The sequence below is a fragment of the Mycteria americana genome, unplaced genomic scaffold, assembly GCF_035582795.1.
Source record: "Mycteria americana isolate JAX WOST 10 ecotype Jacksonville Zoo and Gardens unplaced genomic scaffold, USCA_MyAme_1.0 Scaffold_39, whole genome shotgun sequence".
NCBI classification, from domain to species: domain Eukaryota; kingdom Metazoa; phylum Chordata; class Aves; order Ciconiiformes; family Ciconiidae; genus Mycteria; species Mycteria americana.
The window spans coordinates 1,744,698-1,763,550 of NW_027445626.1; the positions used below are offsets into that span (position 1 = coordinate 1,744,698).

Here is an 18,853-nt window from a genome sequence, read left to right on the forward strand (position 1 = left end):
ATAATGGCTGTGGAGTTGGGTATCACTGAGCCTCGGAGGAGGACGGAGGTGACCATACAGCAAAGGTCCCTTCTCATGGCTGGGGTGTATGGCCAGAGATGGAAACGGCTGGTGTGTGGGACCGGTCTGGGACAATATTCCTAGGGCAGCTTCCCCGGGGTGTCCAGGGAGCATGGCACAGACCAAGCCCCTCTCTTCTGCACCTTTGGTGCCTTGCTTCCTTCATTTTGCCACCTGGCTCTGCCTTGTGAGCACCCTGCTGTGTGCCCTTCTCCTGCACACTCGCACAGCTTAGCTCTACACTGGTGTTTCCTCTTCCAGGACTTCTCCAGCCCAGCCCCAGCTCCAGCTCTCCACACCTCCCCTGGCCCCATGGCAGTGCCCACCACAGGGGGCTGCAGCACTCTGGGCACTCAACCACAGCTCCGGCTGCTCTGAAGGCCACAGCAGCTCCTGGAGGTCAGACAGGGGGGTCAGCCGCCCCACCAGCCCTGGGGCTGCTGCTGGCCAAAAGGGCAAGAGGAAACGGAGCCCAGTCAATCTCTAGCTCTGCTGCATTCATATTGTAGGTTGTCCCTAACCCCGAATGCATTTGCACCCTTCTCTTCCCCCACCAGCCCCTCTCCCTAGGACAGCACAAGAGTCCTGGCCCTGGGGCTCCTCAGGCACCTCCGGCATCTCTCCAGTCTCCCTTTGCCATGCCCACTGGGTCCACACTGACTCCCATGGCACTGCAGAGTCCTTCTTTGTGCATACCTTGATTTAGTGCTTTGCTTTTGGGGTGTTTGAGGGTGTTTCACTTTGTGTGCCTCCATTCACTCCCACCCCAGGGCACGTGGTGAGTCCTCGTCCTCTCCTGACCGCTCCAAATTCATTTCCATAAAGACGGCTATACGCCATGAGTCCTGACATATGTGAAGCAGCCTGAGCAGGGAATGGGGAGCTCATGCACCATCTTACACCAACAAGAGAGCCTTTAAAACCAGAACTTCTGGTCCAGTGGAACCCAATGACACTGTGAGCTTAACCCCAAACACAGGGAGAACATAAAAGACTTTTTAAAAGACCAATTCCTTGGACATTTTAGTGGCAGCCACTTGGGAGGAAGAGCCCAAGCTCCAGGGACTACACCCAGGAGATGCCCTTTTATTGAAGAGCTGCTAGTGGACAGGTTACAGATGACACAATGTGGTGCTAGGGTCAGACCCAACAGGATAAAGCCGCAAGACTAGAAGTAACAACCTAGAAAATTCTATGGAAGTAGAATTATTACAGGGGAAAAAAGCAGACTGCTGGCCTAAGATAAGCTCCGGGACATGTGAAGTGCTGGGAGGCAGGTTGTTGTCAGTGACGCTACGGCCATTGGGTCAGTTTCCATAGGGCATCCTTGAGCTCCTTGTTCCTCATGCTGTAGATGAGGGGGTTGACTGCTGCAGGCACCACCGAGTACAGAACTGACACCACCAGGTCCAGCAATGGGGAGGAGATGGAGGGGGGCTTCAGGTAGGCAACCATGCCACTGCTGATAAACAGAGAGACTATGGCCAGGTGAGGGAGGCACGTGGAAAAGGCTTTGTGCCGTCCCTGCTCAGAGGGGATCTTGAGCACGGCCCTCAAGATCTGGACATAGGACAGCACAATGAACACAAAACAACCAAATGCAAAACAGACACTAGCCACAAGAAGCCCAGCTTCCCTGAGGTAGGTGTCTGAGCAGGAGAGCTTGAGGATCTGGGGGATTTCACAGAAGAACTGGTCCAGAGCATTGCCCTTGCAAAATGGTAGTGAAAATGTATTGGCAGTGTGCAGCACAGCATAGAGAAACCCACTGCCCCAGGCAGCTGCTGCCATGTGGACACAAGCTCTGCTGCCCACGAGGGTCTCATAGTGCAGAGGTTTGCAGATGGCCATATAGCGGTCATAGGCCATGACAGTGAGAAGAAAATACTCAGCTGACATAAACAAGAAAAAGAAAAAGACTTGGGCCACACACCCTTTGTAGGAGATGGCCCTGGTGTCCCACAGGGAATTGGCCATGGCTTTGGGGACAGTGGTGGAGATGGAGCCCAGGTCAAGGAGGGAGAGGTTGAGAAGGAAGAAGTACATGGGGGTGTGGAGGTGGTGGTCGCAGGCTACGACAGTGATGATGAGGCCGTTGCCCAGGAGGGCAGCCAGGTAGATGCCCAGGAAGAGCCAGAAGTGCAAGAGCTGCAGCTCCCGTGTGTCTGCGAATGCCAGGAGGAGAAACTTGGTTATGGAGCTGCTGTTGGACATTTGCTTCCTCTGGGTATGGGGGCCTGTCCAAGGAGGAAAAGGCAGTGAAGAGTTAGGACTCTCAGCAAAACCTGCTGCATTTCTCACAGAAACACCCCCCGCCAGCCTCTCTCTCTCCTTCCAGAAAGACCTTCATGCAGCTGCCTGGCTGCAACTCTCTTTCTCGCTGCCTGAGGGCCCAATGGGGAGCAGGGGATTCTGCTGTGGGCACTGGAGGAGTCAGTCCTGCTGTGCACCAACAGGCAGAGAGAAACCAGGCGTGATCTCTGCTTAAATCCACTCATGAAATCAATGCCATCTCACAACTCTCCCTCCCAACTCACCCGACTGCAGAGGAGAGCTGTGGGGGTTTGGTTTTGTTGCGGTTTCTTTTGTTCCTGTTCCTTGTCCCACCTGAGGGGGATTTGCTGAAGGCAGACATCCTTGGCATTTCTGCTACACTACAAGTGCTACCCTGAGAGCCCTGGCAGGCAAAGGGCTGGACCCTCAGTGCATAGGGAGGAGAGATGGTCTGTCCCTCAGTCTTGCTCTCAGCTGCCCTTGGCTCACACCTCTCGGAGCCACAGGATGGTCACACTCAGCTCTTGCCCTGAAAGGAAACTGGATACTGGAAAGGAAACTGGATACTCTCAGAACAGAGGAAGCCAGTTGCAAAATGCAGACGATCTCCACACTCCCCTCCCCAGGGAAGAGCTGTGAGCTTCTGGATGCCCTGAAGATGGGGTGTCCTGAAGAGAGAGCCAGCTTTCTCCCCACCCTATGGACTGCATTGCCCAGACACCCACAGGCTAGAAGAGGCCTTGGGCACCTTGCTCCCATGGACACAGCTGCATGGCCAGACCTGCAGGGTCAGTTGCTGAGCTGCTGCTGCAAAGCCCATCCCTAGAGAGCCTGAAAACAGCAGCAGCAGGGGCAGGTGGAGAAAGCAGGAGAAATACCCCAGGGCTTCTGCCAAGTGAGGCAAGGCCAGGGAGGGAGAGATGGGCACTCAGGAGAGTCTCCTCTGCTGGAGCTCAGGCTGCAGAGGAGGCAGCTCCTGCCCTGCACCCCAGCGCCTTGAGGGCAGAGGCTCTGCTGGGTGGCAGAGGAGACTGACAGACTTGGTAGGGGAAAAACATGTTCAGTGAAGGGCTGACAGGGAGATGCCCAATTCCCCCCTCCCAGCCTTTGCTCTCAGCACTTTGCTCTCACTCCTCCTCTGTGTCTCTGCTGCCTGGATCTGTCCCTGCCAGGAGCTGCTTCTCTCTCCCCATGGCTGCTACCTATCAGTGCCCACAGACTACATCCCACCCGCTCCGTGCTCAGGTCTGCCCTGCAGAGCCCTCCTGGCAGCAGGACACTGCCCAGGAGCATCTCAGAGAAGGGGCACGTCAGATAACCCACGAGGATTCCACACAAGTGATGGGGCTTTCATTGGGTAAAGGAACTGGTGAAGGGACTGAATCAGCTTCCTCACAGACCTACTGACCTCTCAGTCTAATGCTGTCGAGGTCTCAGTCTCTTCTGCAAACCTCACAGCTCCATGGCTATGTTCCCCCACAAGCTCAGCAGGAAACGGAAAGCACAGGCTTCAGAAAGCACCTTTCCTTCCACGTAGCACCTGCCTTGATGTGCTTCTTGAAAATCTGCCTCTGGCAATGTCCTGAAGTGATGTGGAGCTGTGAGCAGCCCTGACCCACGCAGCACCCTCTCCACAGCAGAGGGACCGTGCCCTGACGGGGGCCGCTCCTTCCACCCACAGCTTCTCCCTGCAGCGCTGTGTGGAGCCACCCGGGCAGGCTGAGTGCTGGCCCTGGCAAGTGTCAGAGTCCCTGCCCTGGCACACAGCCCCCTGGGCGCAGGGACCCTGCTCTGCAGGACAGCCCTGGGCAGCCCTGCCTGCACACCCGGCTTCACACCCCTGCAGCCATCCCCGGGAGAAGGCAACTGTCATTACCTGTCCCTCTGACAGGGCAGCAGGGAAGCCCTGCTCGGGAGCAGGTCCTACTCCTCTACGTTGGAGAGAGATCTCTGTACGCTGTGATAGATTTATCGTATCCCTCCAGGGAGCTCATGTTCATTGCCGTGCAGCGAGAGACTTAGGGTGGAGAGGCTGTGAAGATTGCTCCTGCAGTGAACTCTCAGCCATCCACCCAGCCCAGACCGCCTTTAACCTCTCTCTGCCCTGCTTGTCTCCACTCAGTGCCTGCAGGCAGTGCCCTCAGCCCTGCGGTGCTTTGCAGAGGAGCTGCTCCTGGGCAGAGCTGTCTCTCTGTAGCTCTTCCTGCTTGCCATGCACTCCCTCCATCCCAGGAGCCTGGAACAGCTCAACAGCAGAGGACCAGCCCAAGGTGTTGTAATGACCTCTCTGGTGGGTTTGGGACCAAGTCCGTGAACCTCAGACACTGAGAAGAAGTTGAGGAAACCTCTGAAGAAGTCGGATGCAAACTGCAAAGTTTCTTTGAGCCTTAATGGGTGCCACTGAGGGACATTACTGACAAAGCCTCCCTGGGGACTGGTTAGAGCAGAAAGCTGGAGGCAGAGATGGCAGGCAAAGGACATGTGAAGGTGGCTCTGATGCTGAGTAAACCTTAATGTGTCCCATTAAGGCAAAGGGCCGAGCCCTGACCCCATTAACCAGCTGACCCCCAGCCCCTGGGAAGGGAGATCTTGGCCCTCACACGGTGCTCAGGGCTCTTCCTGGGGCCGTGTGATGTGGGGATGTGTGATGCCAAGGGCAGGACTATGCTGCGACACCTCCCAGGCTCCTGGATGTGGACAAGGAGGCAATGAGGCCCTAATGCTAAAAGGATAAGTTGTCTCCTCAGAGGCATCAGCGGCAGAGACAACGGCCATTGCCAACGGCAGAAAGAGCTCCTCTCTGTTGGGGGCTTTCAGCCTTTCTACATCCCGCTGTCATCTCCACCACAGGCTGTCCTATGGGGTTGCATCACCTCTGCCTCTTTCCCTGCAGGCTGTAGGCACCCACCCTGCTACTGCACCTTGCTCTCACCTCAGCATCTTCCTGCCTTTACTGGAATCTCTCCAGCCTCCCTGGCTCTTCCTTAAAACACAAAGCCTTGGGCTCACCCAGGGTGACCTGTTGCACAACAGCACTGCCCTTGGAGTGACAGTTCTTTCTCCTCATGTCCACTCTGGACGTCCCAAGCTGCACTTTGTGGCATTATTTCTTCCTCATGCTGTTTCCCACTACAAAGAACATCTCTGCCATCTCTGAAACCAACCTTCAAGCACTCTCAGGCTACTCCCATATTGTCCGGAGACTCCCCAGCACTGGCCCAAAGAAGCCCATGTCCCTCAGCCATCCCACACTGGTCATGTGCACCAAACACCACCTTGGCAGACCTCCTCTGCACACTCTCCAATTCCTCCCTCCTTCTGCAAAATGAGGAGCCCCACACTGTGAAACACCTCTTTGTGTGTGGCCACACCAGTGCTGAGACAAGAGGGGTGAGAACTCAAGATGTCTGCGTCGCCAATGCTCCTCCTAATGCTGCCCCGTATGCAGCTGGCCTTGTTCATGGTGAGCATGCACTAATGGCTCATATGGTGTCCCCTGTAGTGCCCAGAGCCTCCTCCTCAGGGTCAGCTGGTCAAGTCCCAGCCTGTCCTGATGGATGGGGTTATTCTCCTCTCCCTTCACGACTGGCCACTACTCGTTTTACTACTTCAAGAGGTTTCTGTTGCCTCAGTCTTCAATAGCAAGACCAGTTGTTCTCCGGGTACCCAGCACCCTGAGCTGGAAGACAGGGACGCGGAGCAGAATGAAGCCCCCATAATCCAAGGGGAAATGGTTAGCGACCTGCTACACCACATAGACAAAGACATGTCTTCTATGGGGCCAGATGGGATCCACCCAAGGGTACTGAGGGAGTTGGTAGAAGTGGTCTCCAAGCCACTTTCAATCCTTTCTCAGCACTCCTGGCTAAACCATGAGGGTCCCAGTTGACTGGTGGTTACCAAATGTGATGCCAATTTAAAGAAAGGGTGAGAATGGGGATCTGGGGAACTACAGGCCTGTCAGTCTGACCTTGGAGCCGGGGAAGGTTATGGAGCAGATCATCTTGAGTGCCATCACGTGGCAAATACAGGAAAACCAGGTGATCAGGCCCAGTTAGCATGGGTTTATGAAAGGCAGGTCCTGCTTGACCAACCTGATCTCCTTCTATAACAAGACGACCCGCTTAGTGGATGAGGGAAAGGCTGTGCATGTTGTCTACCTGGACTTTAGTGACGCCTTGGACACCATTTCCCACAGCACTGTCCTGGAGAAAGTGGCTGCTCATGGCTTGGACGGGCATATGCTTTGCTGCATAGAAAACTGGCTGGATGGCCAGGCCCATAGAGTGGTGGTGAATGGAGTTCAATCCAGTTGGTGGCCGGTCACCAGTGGTGTCCCCCAGGGCTCAGTACTGGGGCCGGTTCTGTTTAACGTCTTTATCAATGATCTGGATGAGGGGATGGAGTGCACCCTCAGTAAGTTTGCAGATGAAACCAAGGTGGGCGGGAGTGTTGATCTGCTTGAGGGTAGGAAGGTTCTACACAGGGATCTGGACAGGCTGGATTGATGGGCCAAGGCCAGCTGTATGAGTTTCAACAAGGCTAATGCTGGGTCCTGCACTTGGCCCACACCACCCCCTGCAACGCTCCAGGCTTAGGGAAGAGCGGCTGGAAAGCTGCCCAGCAGAAAAGGACCTGGGGGTGTTGGTCAACAGCTGGCTGAATATGAGCCAGCAGTGTGCCCGGGTGGCTAAGAAGGCCAAGAGCGTCCTGGCTTCTATCAGAAATAGTGACGTCAGCAGGACTAGGGCAGTGATCGTGCCCCTGTAGTCGGCACTGGTGAGGCTGCACCTCGAATACTGTGTTCACTTTTGGGCCCCTCACTGCAAGGAAGACAATGAGGTGCTGGAGCGTGTCCAGAGAAGGGCAATGAAGCTGGTGAAGGGTCTAGAGCAAAAGTCTGATGAGGAGCGGCTGAGGGAACTGGGGTTGCTTAGCCTGGAGAAAAGGAGGCTGAGGGGAGATCTTAACGCTCTGTACAACGACCTGAAAGGAGGTTGGAGCAAGGTGGGTGTCAGTCTCTTGTCCCAAGTAACAAGTGATAGGACAAGAGGAAATGGCCTCAAGTTGTGCAAGGAGAGCTTTAAATTGGATATTAGGAACAATTTCTTCACTGAAAGGGTTGTCAAGCATTGGAACAGGCTGCCCAGGAAAGTGGTTCAGTCACCACCCCTGGAGGTATGGAAAAGATGTGTAGATGTGTTGCTTAGGGACATGGTTTAGTGGTGATTTAGTAGTGTTAGGGTCACAGTTGGACTCGATGATCTTCAAGGTCTTTTCCCACTTAAATGATTCTATGATTCTATGACTAATTTTTAAGCATCTGTTCTACAGACTCACAGAGCTACTGCAATGGTCTCCTTCCAATTTCCCTTTAAACCTTCTCTTGACTTTGATGCAACCTCAGCAACCTCATCTCTATATTACTTGTAATACTGAAATTAAGACACTCAGATAAGTTCCTGATGGTTGTGGTCACGTAAAAAATCCTTTAGAAAAGTCTAAAGGAAAAGAGAATCATTAACAAAGTTGTTGGGCAATAAAATGGAAAAACAGAGGGAAGGGAAGAAAGGGGCCGTCTGAGTGTAACCAGGTTGCCAGTCCCTACGCTTCTCTGATGGAGCCCTGCAATGCTCACTACCTTGTGTTCTCATTAGAGCCTATTTCCAACTACCTTCTGTGTAGGCGCACTCCCTGTTCTTAGTGGGCATGTGTGAATGGTAGTGAACTTCAAGCTGGAATCACCGGTCAGTAGGACAGGAGGTCCATGTTCAAGCAACTGGAGCAGGGCTGCCAACATCCTGGACTCCAATGCCTGGGTGCATGCAATGGGGAGCCCATGAGGATGTGGGTACAGGTGCTGGATAGAATGAGTGCCTAAGGCAGAGCTTGGTCTTCTCCTAGAGAGACTGATGGGCTGGAGAAGGCTTACTAGCTTCCTCCTTCCCACTGGCAGCACAAGACTCACAACGTCCTGCTGACCATAGGCCTCAACGCTGCAAGAGCTGAGGAACTTGTGGAGGAACAGCAAGGAGCAAGTTGGCAAAAAGGGCTCTAACTCCTTGCCGGGCCTGGCTCTCCAGACTGTACCTGCGTAGGATCAGGATACACTTCTTCAGCTACCACCAGCAATGGGTAGGCACCGGTGAGGAGCCTGAGCTCCCTTCAGTCAGAGGAGCAGTCTCTGGAAGCAAGTCATGTTGTAGAGGAAAAAGGCGGCCAAGGTGTCTGGGAGTCACTATTAGAACCCAGGTGTGAAAGGAAAAATGCTCTTGTTTTTGACAGAAAGAAAAGTTCATCTGGAGTCAAAGTGTGGGTCAGATCTGAACTAGAGCCAAAAGTGAGTGTGAATATCATCCAGGTTAGAAAACTCCTTCAGGTGCACTGGCTCAAAACAGATCACTCACAGAATCGCAGAATCACACCAGTAGGGTTTGGGAGGGATCTCTGGAGACTCTCTTGTCCCACCCATCTGCTAAATCCCCCTTCAATTAATGTGCCCGAAGGATGGTGGGATCTACTGAGTGATGGCTGCTCATGGGTCCCTCATTCCCCTAGTCTGGCCTCATGCGGAAGGGCAGCCACCCACAGCTGGGGCACATCTGGAGCAGGACTCCAGGTGCACTCATAGATGGACCTGCAAAGACCCCCACCAGGAACAGCTGCAACCTTACAGTTATAAAAGGACTCTGCTTGTGAATAAACCATCACTCTCAGTGATGTATACCATTTCACTCTTCCGATACAGGTGGGTGTATGTAGTATGGACAATTACTCACGCTCTCCACGTTCTTCACGTCCCCCGATGCGAGCCCTTTACAAACAACGTGCTGTGGTCAAAACGGGTCTCGAGATGTGGGAAGGGTGGCTAAACATCTCTGTGTGACAGCTCATCACAAAGTGATACGTTGGCTGGAAGTGCAAAGCCATGGGTCCATTGTTCCTGGAAGACTTGTGAGGAAATGGAGAGAGCAGTGGGTTCAATCAGCCCCTGCTCTACACCTGCTGCATGCACTGGGAAATGAAGAAATGGGTTGAAATGAGAAGGGATTTGGGGCCCAGCTTAGACAAGTGCAGGGTCATCCAGTCCACTGAGCACTCGGGCGATCAGGAAGAGGCTGATGGGCAGAGGCCTGTGCTCTGCCGAACAGTGCCAGAGGACGGGGCTGGGCTGCCCACGCTGAGTGCAAAGGAGGTCCTACTTTCATGAGTTCTGTGGAGAAAGGTGGACTAAGAGCCTGCCTGTACAGGCAGAGGGAACAGACAGAGGGAATGTCTTCTTCAATGTCATCAAGGAGGAGACTGCCAGTGCCTTGAAGAATGAGACTCCTCTCTCTTACCTTTAGAGGAACAATTCCATGATGAAAACAGAGGCACCTTGCCTTAGTTTAGATGCAGCTGAGATAGGCAGAGAGGCCTTCACAATGTTGACAGTTTTAACACAGAAGCCTCAGGACATCTGCTTCCTTTTGGAGTGGACGGAGACAGGCCTTGGACAACAATGTCTAACCTCTGCAAATCTCCCAGAGGGCTGCAATGAAGAAGCTTGATGTCAATTTGTCCCTCAGGGCTCCCCTTGCAAGTGCAAGTGCATCTCTGTTGAGCCTCTTGGTCTTTAGGAAATGACTGAAAATAGGTGGAACACAATAAAGAGAACAATAATGGCTTTATTTCTCGACCAAGTGGCACTTATGTCTCCATTAACCTCCTGCTGAGAACAAAAACATGCCTGAAATTCAGTCCAGTTTAACTCTCTCAAAGTACCCCTCTTAAGTTGCTACAAAATCTAGCATACTGGTCAGAAAAGTCGTTTTGAGTAACAATGCCCCTGTCTCTGGATCACCTTTGGTGAAATAAATGTCCAGGCCTTGACACAATGCTCTCACACCCAATACTGCAGCTAATCTAGCAAGTCAGTGGAATTAGCTTATCCAAACATAGACTTTTATATCTTTAGTGTCTGCAAAGATGAGTTCATTGCCTGTCCTCCTTTGACAGTGGGGAGGAATCAGCACTCCAGAGGGTGATATCATCTCCTCCTATAGTGGTCTTCAGGAGAACTGGACTTAGCATAGACTTGGCAGCTTAACTTGGCAGCTTAATTTTGCAATATGTAGTTCCAGGTGCACTGAGCCACGTGCTGGGCAACATGTGGTAATTTGCACAAGCGAAGGACTCTTGCTTAGCGGGGACCATCCTTTGAAGACATGAGGATTACAGCTGTACCTTAAGGTCTCTCCAAAATTAAACAGAAACACCTCCTCTTCTCTAATTCTTGTCACAATGTTGCCGTTTTGTAATTTTCCTGGCTTACTTTTCACTCTTGGTTTGCAAGACAAAGATGCTCTTTTGGAAAGAGAATCAAAACCAGGATTTGCTCATTCATGTGAATGAGAAGATGGGATTGTCATTCCATGTGAGACATTTGGTTTTGCCTTTGGTCTGAGAGAGTTTTCTTGTGTTGTTTCAATAACTTCCCTCTCAAGCCACCGACACACGGAAATACAGAGGTTGTTACATCAAGCTGGCACACAGGTTACTAACCCAGAAAAAGAAGATGGATGAGTGTAGTCTTCAATGCCAAAGTTAGTGGGATGAATGCTATCCCATCCAAGCTGGCAGAGTGCCACCAATGCTTCTTCACTGAAGAGATTTTGGAATCACAGGTGGAGATTTACCTTAGCTGTCTTAGGCATGTTATTGTGATACATCCTACCCCAAGTCATTTGTGCACTAATGGCTCTAACATTTTTAGGTAGATAGCTTAGGTTTGACGGACTCCCCACTCGTGCCGCTATGCAGCAAATATGGGAGGTCCTTGCGTTGCTCTAAGGGCATGTTCTCCAGACTGTTCACCTTATTCACCTCATTCACACAAGGGAAATGTCCGGCTGCAGCTGTGGGCATAGCTCATTCAGGAAAGCGCTCCTTAAAGTTAAGGCACAGATCACTCCACGAGATGCTCCTTAGAAGGCCTAGGAACAAGATCGTGCCAGCTGCTGCTTCCTCTACTCTATGCAGAAGCCAAACTGTATTTCATGCCATACATGCATACAGAACCTCCTTACTGTCAGCCTACAAAACAAAACAAAGCACACATTACAGCCCTCACTTGATTTCATGTCCTCTGAGTGGAAGAATCACAGAAATATAGGACTACGTCTCTGGGCTGCAGAGAATCATAGAATCATAGAATCATTCAGGTTGGAAAAGACCTTTAAGATCATCAAGTCCAACCGTAGACCTAGCACTACCAAGTCCACCACTAAACCATGTCTCTAAGCGCCACATCGACACGTCTTTTCAATACCTCCAGGGGTGGTGACTCAACCACTTCCCTGGGCAGCCTGGGCAGCCAGTTCCAATGCTTGACAAGCCTTTCAGTGAAGAAATTGTTCCTAATATGCAATCTAAACCTCTCCTGGCGCAACTTGAGGCCATTTCCTCTTGTCCTATCCCTTGTTACTTGGGAGAAGAGATTGACACCCACCTCACTACAACCTCCTTTCAGGTAGCTGTAGAGAGCGAGAAGGTGTCCCTTGAGCCTCCTTTTCTCCAGGCTAAACAACTCCAGTTCCCTGAGCTGCTCCTCATCAGACTTGTGCTCTAGAGCCTTCACCAGCTTCGTTGCTCTTCTTTGGACGCACTCCAGCACCTCAATGTCTTTCTTGTATTGAGGGAATCCTCATAGGCCAGCTGAGACCCAGGAGACATAGTAGTTATGTACCATGAGCAGCATGGCCTGAGGAGCAGGGACTCCTCCCTGTAATGGATGTGGACAGTAAATACCACACTTCCTTAGGTGGATAAGAATCCCCTAAATAACTATTCACCTCCCTAGCACTTGAGCTGGTTGAATAATGGATTTTATTATTTTTTTTAGTCACAGAATTGAAAATGCAGATAAATAAAGAAAAGAAGCATCCAAGTTCACTTCCAGGGCTTTGTTAAATGAACAAAGAAATATTCTGATCCAGTTCAAACCAATTCTTTCTTTTGTACAGCCAGGAGGCTACTACATGTTCTGTGGGTTGCCAGTGAACCAAAGAAAAAACCCCTTTCAGTCAGCTCAGACAAATTTTACCTTGAAAGGACGTCCTTCTTTGGATTTATGAGACTGACTCATTGCAAATGGCTTCTGTGGAGACATTTACAACTACCTGAGATGAACCCCTCCCAGATCACCTTTTCTGAGCCACTCCTCTTGCTTCCTTCTGCTACCCACAGGGAGAGAAAAATTGCCCTTTTTTGATTCATCACGTCCTAAGTGGGGTGACTGTATGCTCACCACTTAACGGATCTCTCTCCACTGACCACAGAAAAGGGCCTCACATCAGATGCTGAATTTAGAGATCAGATGTGAGCTTACATCTTAATACACTTTCAGTTCAGACCTGAGATTTTGACCTTAATTTAGACTATTGCTTTCAGATTCATCTGATAAGTCACCTGCTTTCTATTCTTTTTTCCATTGGCCAAGAGCACCATGTGTTCATCTGGAGGAAGAAAGATGGTCCCTGGAGAGAAACAGATGATTGGAGAGTGATTTCAGCTGTCCATATGAAGTGGGATGAGTTATACTTCCTGAATACCTTTGGGGGTACTGTGGGGGTATTTTCTTCCTGCTGAATCAGAAGTGAGGGTAGATGATGAGGCCAGGAGCAGGTGTTGTAATAAAGATGTCTGTAGCTGTACAGAAGAGAACTCCTCTGTCAGGCAGCAGCAAGAGCAGCGCTGCTCCCTACAGGAAGGAGAGCTGGAAGCTGAGGGAGACACCATGGCTGGCAGCACAGGTGCCTCTCCAGCCAGGCCCCAGCCCCACAGTATCTGAGCAAGGCAAGCAGGACAGGCCTGGGGATGGTGGCCTGCAGTGAAGCCAGGAAGTCAATCGATTGATTAGGATGAGGTTCAGGTCCAGCGATCGCCAAGCAGGCCCATAGTGATAAGGCAGTGCCAAGGTCAAGCCAGGAAGTCAGTCTGTAGTTGAGATCCAGATCAAAGGGACCTCATCAACGGAGCCTGATCAGGGTGATTGAGGTTAATTAATTCCCTCAGGCCTCTGACAACCCCCAAACTTCAAGAGCAGTTGAACTGAATCCATGAAGCTAAGCAGAGAAGTAGGCCTGAGGGGAGATAAAAGAGAAGGATTTCCTGATGTTTATTTTGCTGAAGACTTGGAAGAAGACAAGGCACTTTTGACCCCCTGGGTAGCCAGTGTCAGCTCAGTCTGCAGGCATGGAGAAAGAGTCTCTCTGACCATTCTGGTCCTCAGAAGTCCTTGTCTCCAACCTGGGACATTATGGCCTGGATGGTATACAAGACTGGATGAAAACCTGGCTGGATTAGTGCTCCCAAAGGGTAATGGGGAATAGTCCACACTCTACCAAAGGCCAGCTACAAACAGAACTCTCTGGGAGTCTGCTCTGATACCTCTCCTGGTTACTAGCTTTACCAATGACCTGAGAAGGATACGAGATGGACCTCCTCAAGTTTTTGGAAGACACAAAACCAGAGGGCTGCAGTCAATTTGTTCAACAGGCAGACTGCCATTTCCAGGGAGCTAGACAGCAATGCCAATTCCTTTGGCATTGGAGGTCTAGACCAAAAAGAAATGTCCCCATCCATCCTGACAGAAGGAAACATGGCACAGACTAATGCTCTAGAATGGTGATAGATAGAGCAGATGGAGTGACTGGGTAGCAACTCTGCTGACAAGGATCTGCAGACCCTGGTGAACAGTAGGTCAGCCTGGATTCAGCAGTGAGTCCTGACAGCGCAGAAGGCTAACAGCACTTGGCGTTGTATCAACAGGAGAGTAGGCAATAGACAGGATCATTAGACCAGCACTCATCCAATCACATCTGGAATACTGCACCCGGCACCCCACCACCCCGTACAAGACAGACACATACAAGCCCTCATGAACTCAGCAGAGACCACTAGATGGTCAGGGGCACAGTGCACCTGAGCTGTGAGGACAAGCTGAGGCAAGTGGCACTTGTTTAGCTTGATGAAGAGACAGCTTAAAGAGAATGTACCAGCAGCCTTTCAGAACCTAAGAGGAGGTTACTGGAAAGGCAGAGCTGCTGGGCTCTTTACAGAGGTGCATGGCAGAAAGACAAAAGACATGGTCATAACCTGAAAGAGAGGGAGATGCTGACCTGGAAGAGGAAGAACATTGACCGTGAGGACAGACAGACCTTGGACCAGGTTGCCCAGGCAGGCTATGGAATGTCCATCCTTTGAGATCCCACTGGACACAGCACTCACCTCCAATTCTGACTTCACTGGAGACCATGCTCTAGGCAGTTGCTTACCCCAAATGATGTCCCAGGGTCCCTCTCTCCCTTTGCATTCATTGGAGAGACCAGGGAGTATACGAGTCATGAGGTACAAGTCAACAGAGCTGAGAGGTATCATGGCCTCTTGCTCCCCTTGCCCTAAAGCCAGAGCAAAGGAGAACCCTGTGCAGCATTCCTTTAAGAGGGTGGAATCCCAACTGGCAGTCTAGATCAGTAGCTGAGCTCCCTTTAGCCCCCAGCAAGTTAGGCACCTTTGCCCCTGGGAGAGGTTTGGGTTTCCTCTCTCATCGACGGGCAGAGCCTGGCACCCCTGAGGGTGATTCATCCTGTCCCATATTGCCAGTCTCCTCACCTTGGAGGAAATGCCTCGTTTCTTCCTACTGTCCATTCCTGGAGTCTGGAAGGAGCAGCTGTGGCACATATCTCATTGCAGTTCTGCTCCAGGAGTGTGAAGAGCTCATGGTTCATTCCCCTGCCTCATTTCCCCTCTTCCTAAGAGCACAGAGGTCCAGGGGAGGGCAGCTCAGGGCTTCCATCCGCACAGGGTTTCAGTTGCACAGGGCTCACTTTCTGTGACACAAAGAGAACTCTGAGCTGCAGCAGGAACCTTCAGGAGACTCTTCTATAAACCCAGCAGGCACTGCAGAGCTGGTGACATTCAGGTGCTGCTGAAGACTCAAAGGAAAGGTTATCACATCATGCTGGGGATTACAGGTAGGTGCTGGATTTGCTGAGGCGGGTGGGCTTAACGTGCCAGTGGCTCTTTGCACAGTGGCAACCATGAAGTGAGACCATGTGGCCTGGTACAGTCCTGTCCTGCATGTCTTCTCATTCCAGCTCACTCTTTCCTCTAGAGACCCTCCCTGTGTCCTTGACACTGCTGAACAGAGATACCGGCAGCGTGGTTGTCACTACAGTCAGAGCTGTGGGGCATAAGCTGGTGGGCACTCACACACCTCAGTGGCCGTGAGGAGGTTGGGGCAGAGTGTATGGGGCCAGTGTGCCAATACATGTCCCTTATTTTCTCAGCTCTCTGAATCTCTCTCTGTCTCTTTCTCCATCTTGCTTGTATCGTAGGGATCAATCTCAATCCCTCAGCTATCTCACAGTTGTCTCTTAGCCATCAACGTGGCATGTGATTTGCAGAGAGCAGTGAATCTGAGGCACCCTGCCCAAGGAAGCACCTTCAGGAACAAGGCATCCCAGCGTAGGTTGGGTGGATCACTCAGTAAAAGGGCTCCTCCATCCGGGGAACTCTCTGGGCTGCCGAGGTGCCTGCCTTGGCCATCTCCATGTCGCTGTAAAAGGTATCAAGTTTGAGACGGGGAATCATCGGGACAGTGTTTTGTCTGAGCCGAGTGTTATGAAAACCCAAAGAGGAGGTGTGGGCAAAGTGCTCTCTCTTTCAGCCACAGATGTTCCCTGGGCAGGCAAGCAGGCATGTATCAGGCATTTAGTGGAATCCTGTGCTTGATCATGATCCTGCCCTGCCTCAGCCCCCACTCCCCCTCGGGACACAACTCTGTCTTCATTGCAGTGCTGAATAGCGAGCCTTGAGAACTCAGAGGGGAATACTGAGGTCCAGGTGCTGTGCTGCTGCAGGGAAGCAGCCCAAATGCATTCAGAAATTGAAGGAGAGCAGGAAAAGATGTTCAGCCAGTGGTAATCACCCCTGTCCTTTTCGCCTTCTCCTCATGCAACTTCGCTTTTCCTCATTTGGCTTAAACAAATCAGTCACCTCTTCTCTGGAATTTGTTTTTCCCTGCCCTTCTCTCCCAAGTTCACATCTGCTTGTAAGTCTCCTGTCTAACAGACCCTTTGCAGTGCCTTCAACTACCAAGCTAGTAACTCCTGGCCACTCTTGCTCCGTGGAAAGAGATGCACTGTCCAGGGACAGAATGGGCTCATCAGAAAGCAAATGCTTCAGGGAGTTGAGACCGCTAACCCTCTTTCGTGTCCGTTCTTCCTCAGTGTGAAGAAAGAGTCTACGGCACGATGCGTTCCCCTAAAGGCTTTTTTGCATGATGGGGCTTTCCTGTCTGGCCCATCTTTCTGCTGCTGGAAAGCAGGACTTGGCTAACACCTGTGCTGGGTACTACTGGGAAGAACTTCAAGCGTCATCATCTAATGTGAGCAAATGAACCTTCTCTTTCATTCCACAGAAATAGGCACCTCATTGCAGCAAATCATCGCTCTAATCAGAGGAGGTTCTTCTAAGAAGAGTAGTTTGGCCCTCTCAGAGAACCTCTTCCTGCCCTTTGACAAGGAATTGAGCCCCTAAACCAAGTGTGAATTCAGGCAGATGAGGGAAAACCTCCATGTTGTCTCTGGCAGTCGCTGCTTCCCAGTTCCTTTTGCAACAAACACAGAAGCCCGTGCCCTTCCTCAGGTTCCCTTCCTGCCAAGAGGGGAAAAGAAAGTCCTACAGTGCTTCATGGAGAAAGAGGAATGGGACAACCGGACATCACCAGTGGAGTTCCTCCTGCTGGCACTGTGTAATGTCCCCAAGCTTCAGATGCCTCTCTTTCTCCTCTCTCTCATCACCTACATGGGGACCATGTTTGTTAACATCCTCATTGTTGTGCTGCTGGTGGCAGATCAGCACCTTCACACTCCCATGTTGGTCTTCCTGGGGAATTTCTCCAGTGTGGAAATGTGCTGTACCTCCAGAATCCTGCCCAGGCTGCTGGCCAGCTTCCTAAGCAGGGACAGAGCCCTTTCTGCTCAAGGCTGCATGACACAGCTCTTTTTCTTTGGCAGTTTTGCAGGTACCGAGTGTTACCTGCTGGCCACCACGTCCTCTGATTGGTACTTGGCCATATGTCAACCCCTGCTCTACGCAAGCCTCATGAACTGGAAGCTCTGTCTCCAGCTGGTGGCTGGCTCTTGGCTAGCAGGATTACTGATGTCTACCATAGTCACCAGGCTATTTTTCAAGTCACAGTGCTGTGGTCCCAATGCAAGTGATCATTTCTTCTGTGATTTTGCCCCATTGCTAGAGCTTGCCTGCAGTGACAGCACCGTGCTGAGACTGGTTACTTTCATCATCTGCTTTCTGGATGTAGTCTTCCCATTTGTATTCACATTGGCATCCTATATCTGCATCATAGCTGCGATCCGAGGATCCCAGCCACCACGGGGAGGCAGAAGGCCATCTCCACCTGCTCCTCTCACCTTATCGTGGTGACTCTTTTCTATGGTACCCTCATTGTTGTCTAGATGATTCCCAGAACAGCCTCACTGAGGCAGCTCAAGAAAGTGCTCTCCTTTTTCTACACCATCCTCAACCCATGGTCAATCCACTCCTCTACAGCCTGCGGACCAGGGAAGTCAAGGGGGCTCTTGGAAATGCACTCAGAAAAACTGTGGCCTGCATCGAGAGCTCATACTAGTTGTGATCCACCAGGAATAATCAGGTTGTGGTTGTGTCAAGTGTGGACAACTCGTAAGTGCATATTTTGTGTGCCAGGCATATCTTTACAAGTGCAGAATCTTGGGAGTGTTTGGGGAATGAGAAGTGGGAGAAGAGCATTTGTGTCTTAAAGAAGGATAGGTCCGGTGTTGAAGAGTGTAACAACATTCCCTGCCTTTCTTCTTTCTTTCAAGTAGACACAACTGGGATGCTGCAAGCGGGAGCTGTTGAAATGCCACACCTGCCCAGGAGTGGGAGAAAACTTACTCTAGACATGCTGATTTCTCTTCCGTTACCCAGCCAAGCTGAGGGGTGGGATTGTTGCATGTCTGGGATTCCTTAGGGCATGTCCAGATTGGCAGTGAGAAGTGGGCAGCTGACTCAAGCCCTTCCACTGGGCATGTCTAAATGCGAGTAGATGAATCCCATCCCTCGTGTTCTCTGGCCTTTCTAGCAGACGGGAACTGTGAAAGCTAGTCTGATAGGGTCAGCCCCTCGGAAAAAAAAGTAGATCTTTCTGCAGAAGAAACATACACAAGCTGGGTCTCAGTTTCCCCATTTTTTAAACATAGAAATCAGTACTTCCCCGTTCTTTCCTTCTCATAATCTGACCCGCCGTCCAACAACGTCATTACTTATTTGTTTCCCACTGGCTGACTTAGATATTGCAAACTAAGTCCTCCTATTTTCTTCTTTCTTGCAAAAGAGAGCAAGGTCAGCTCATGGGGCATGACTGAGCCCATCCAGCCCCAGCAGTGGGCTTTCCCCATTTCCTCAGCAGATGCATGTGCACAAGATGGAAATG

The 18,853-nt window shown here is 51.3% G+C and overlaps 1 protein-coding gene and 1 pseudogene across 1 annotated transcript; one reads left to right on the top strand and one right to left on the bottom strand.

Annotated features, from left to right (window-relative positions):
- Nucleotides 1–1,199: 1,199 nt before the first annotated feature.
- Nucleotides 1,200–2,293, bottom strand: LOC142403638 (olfactory receptor 14A16-like). Its single transcript, XM_075489869.1, has one exon. It carries the CDS (start codon nt 2,272–2,274, stop codon nt 1,354–1,356), a length of 921 nt encoding a protein of 306 aa, XP_075345984.1. The 5' UTR covers nt 2,275–2,293; the 3' UTR covers nt 1,200–1,353.
- Nucleotides 2,294–17,070: 14,777 nt separating this feature from the next.
- On the top strand, nt 17,071–18,028 carry LOC142403619 (olfactory receptor 9G19-like; annotated as a pseudogene).
- The last annotated feature ends 825 nt before the right edge of the window (nt 18,029–18,853 follow it).

Excerpts from the sequence above, each read along its gene's own strand:
- LOC142403638 (XM_075489869.1), bottom strand. The coding sequence starts at position 2,274 with ATGTCCAACAGCAGCTCCATAACCAAGTTTCTCCTCCTGGCATTCGCA.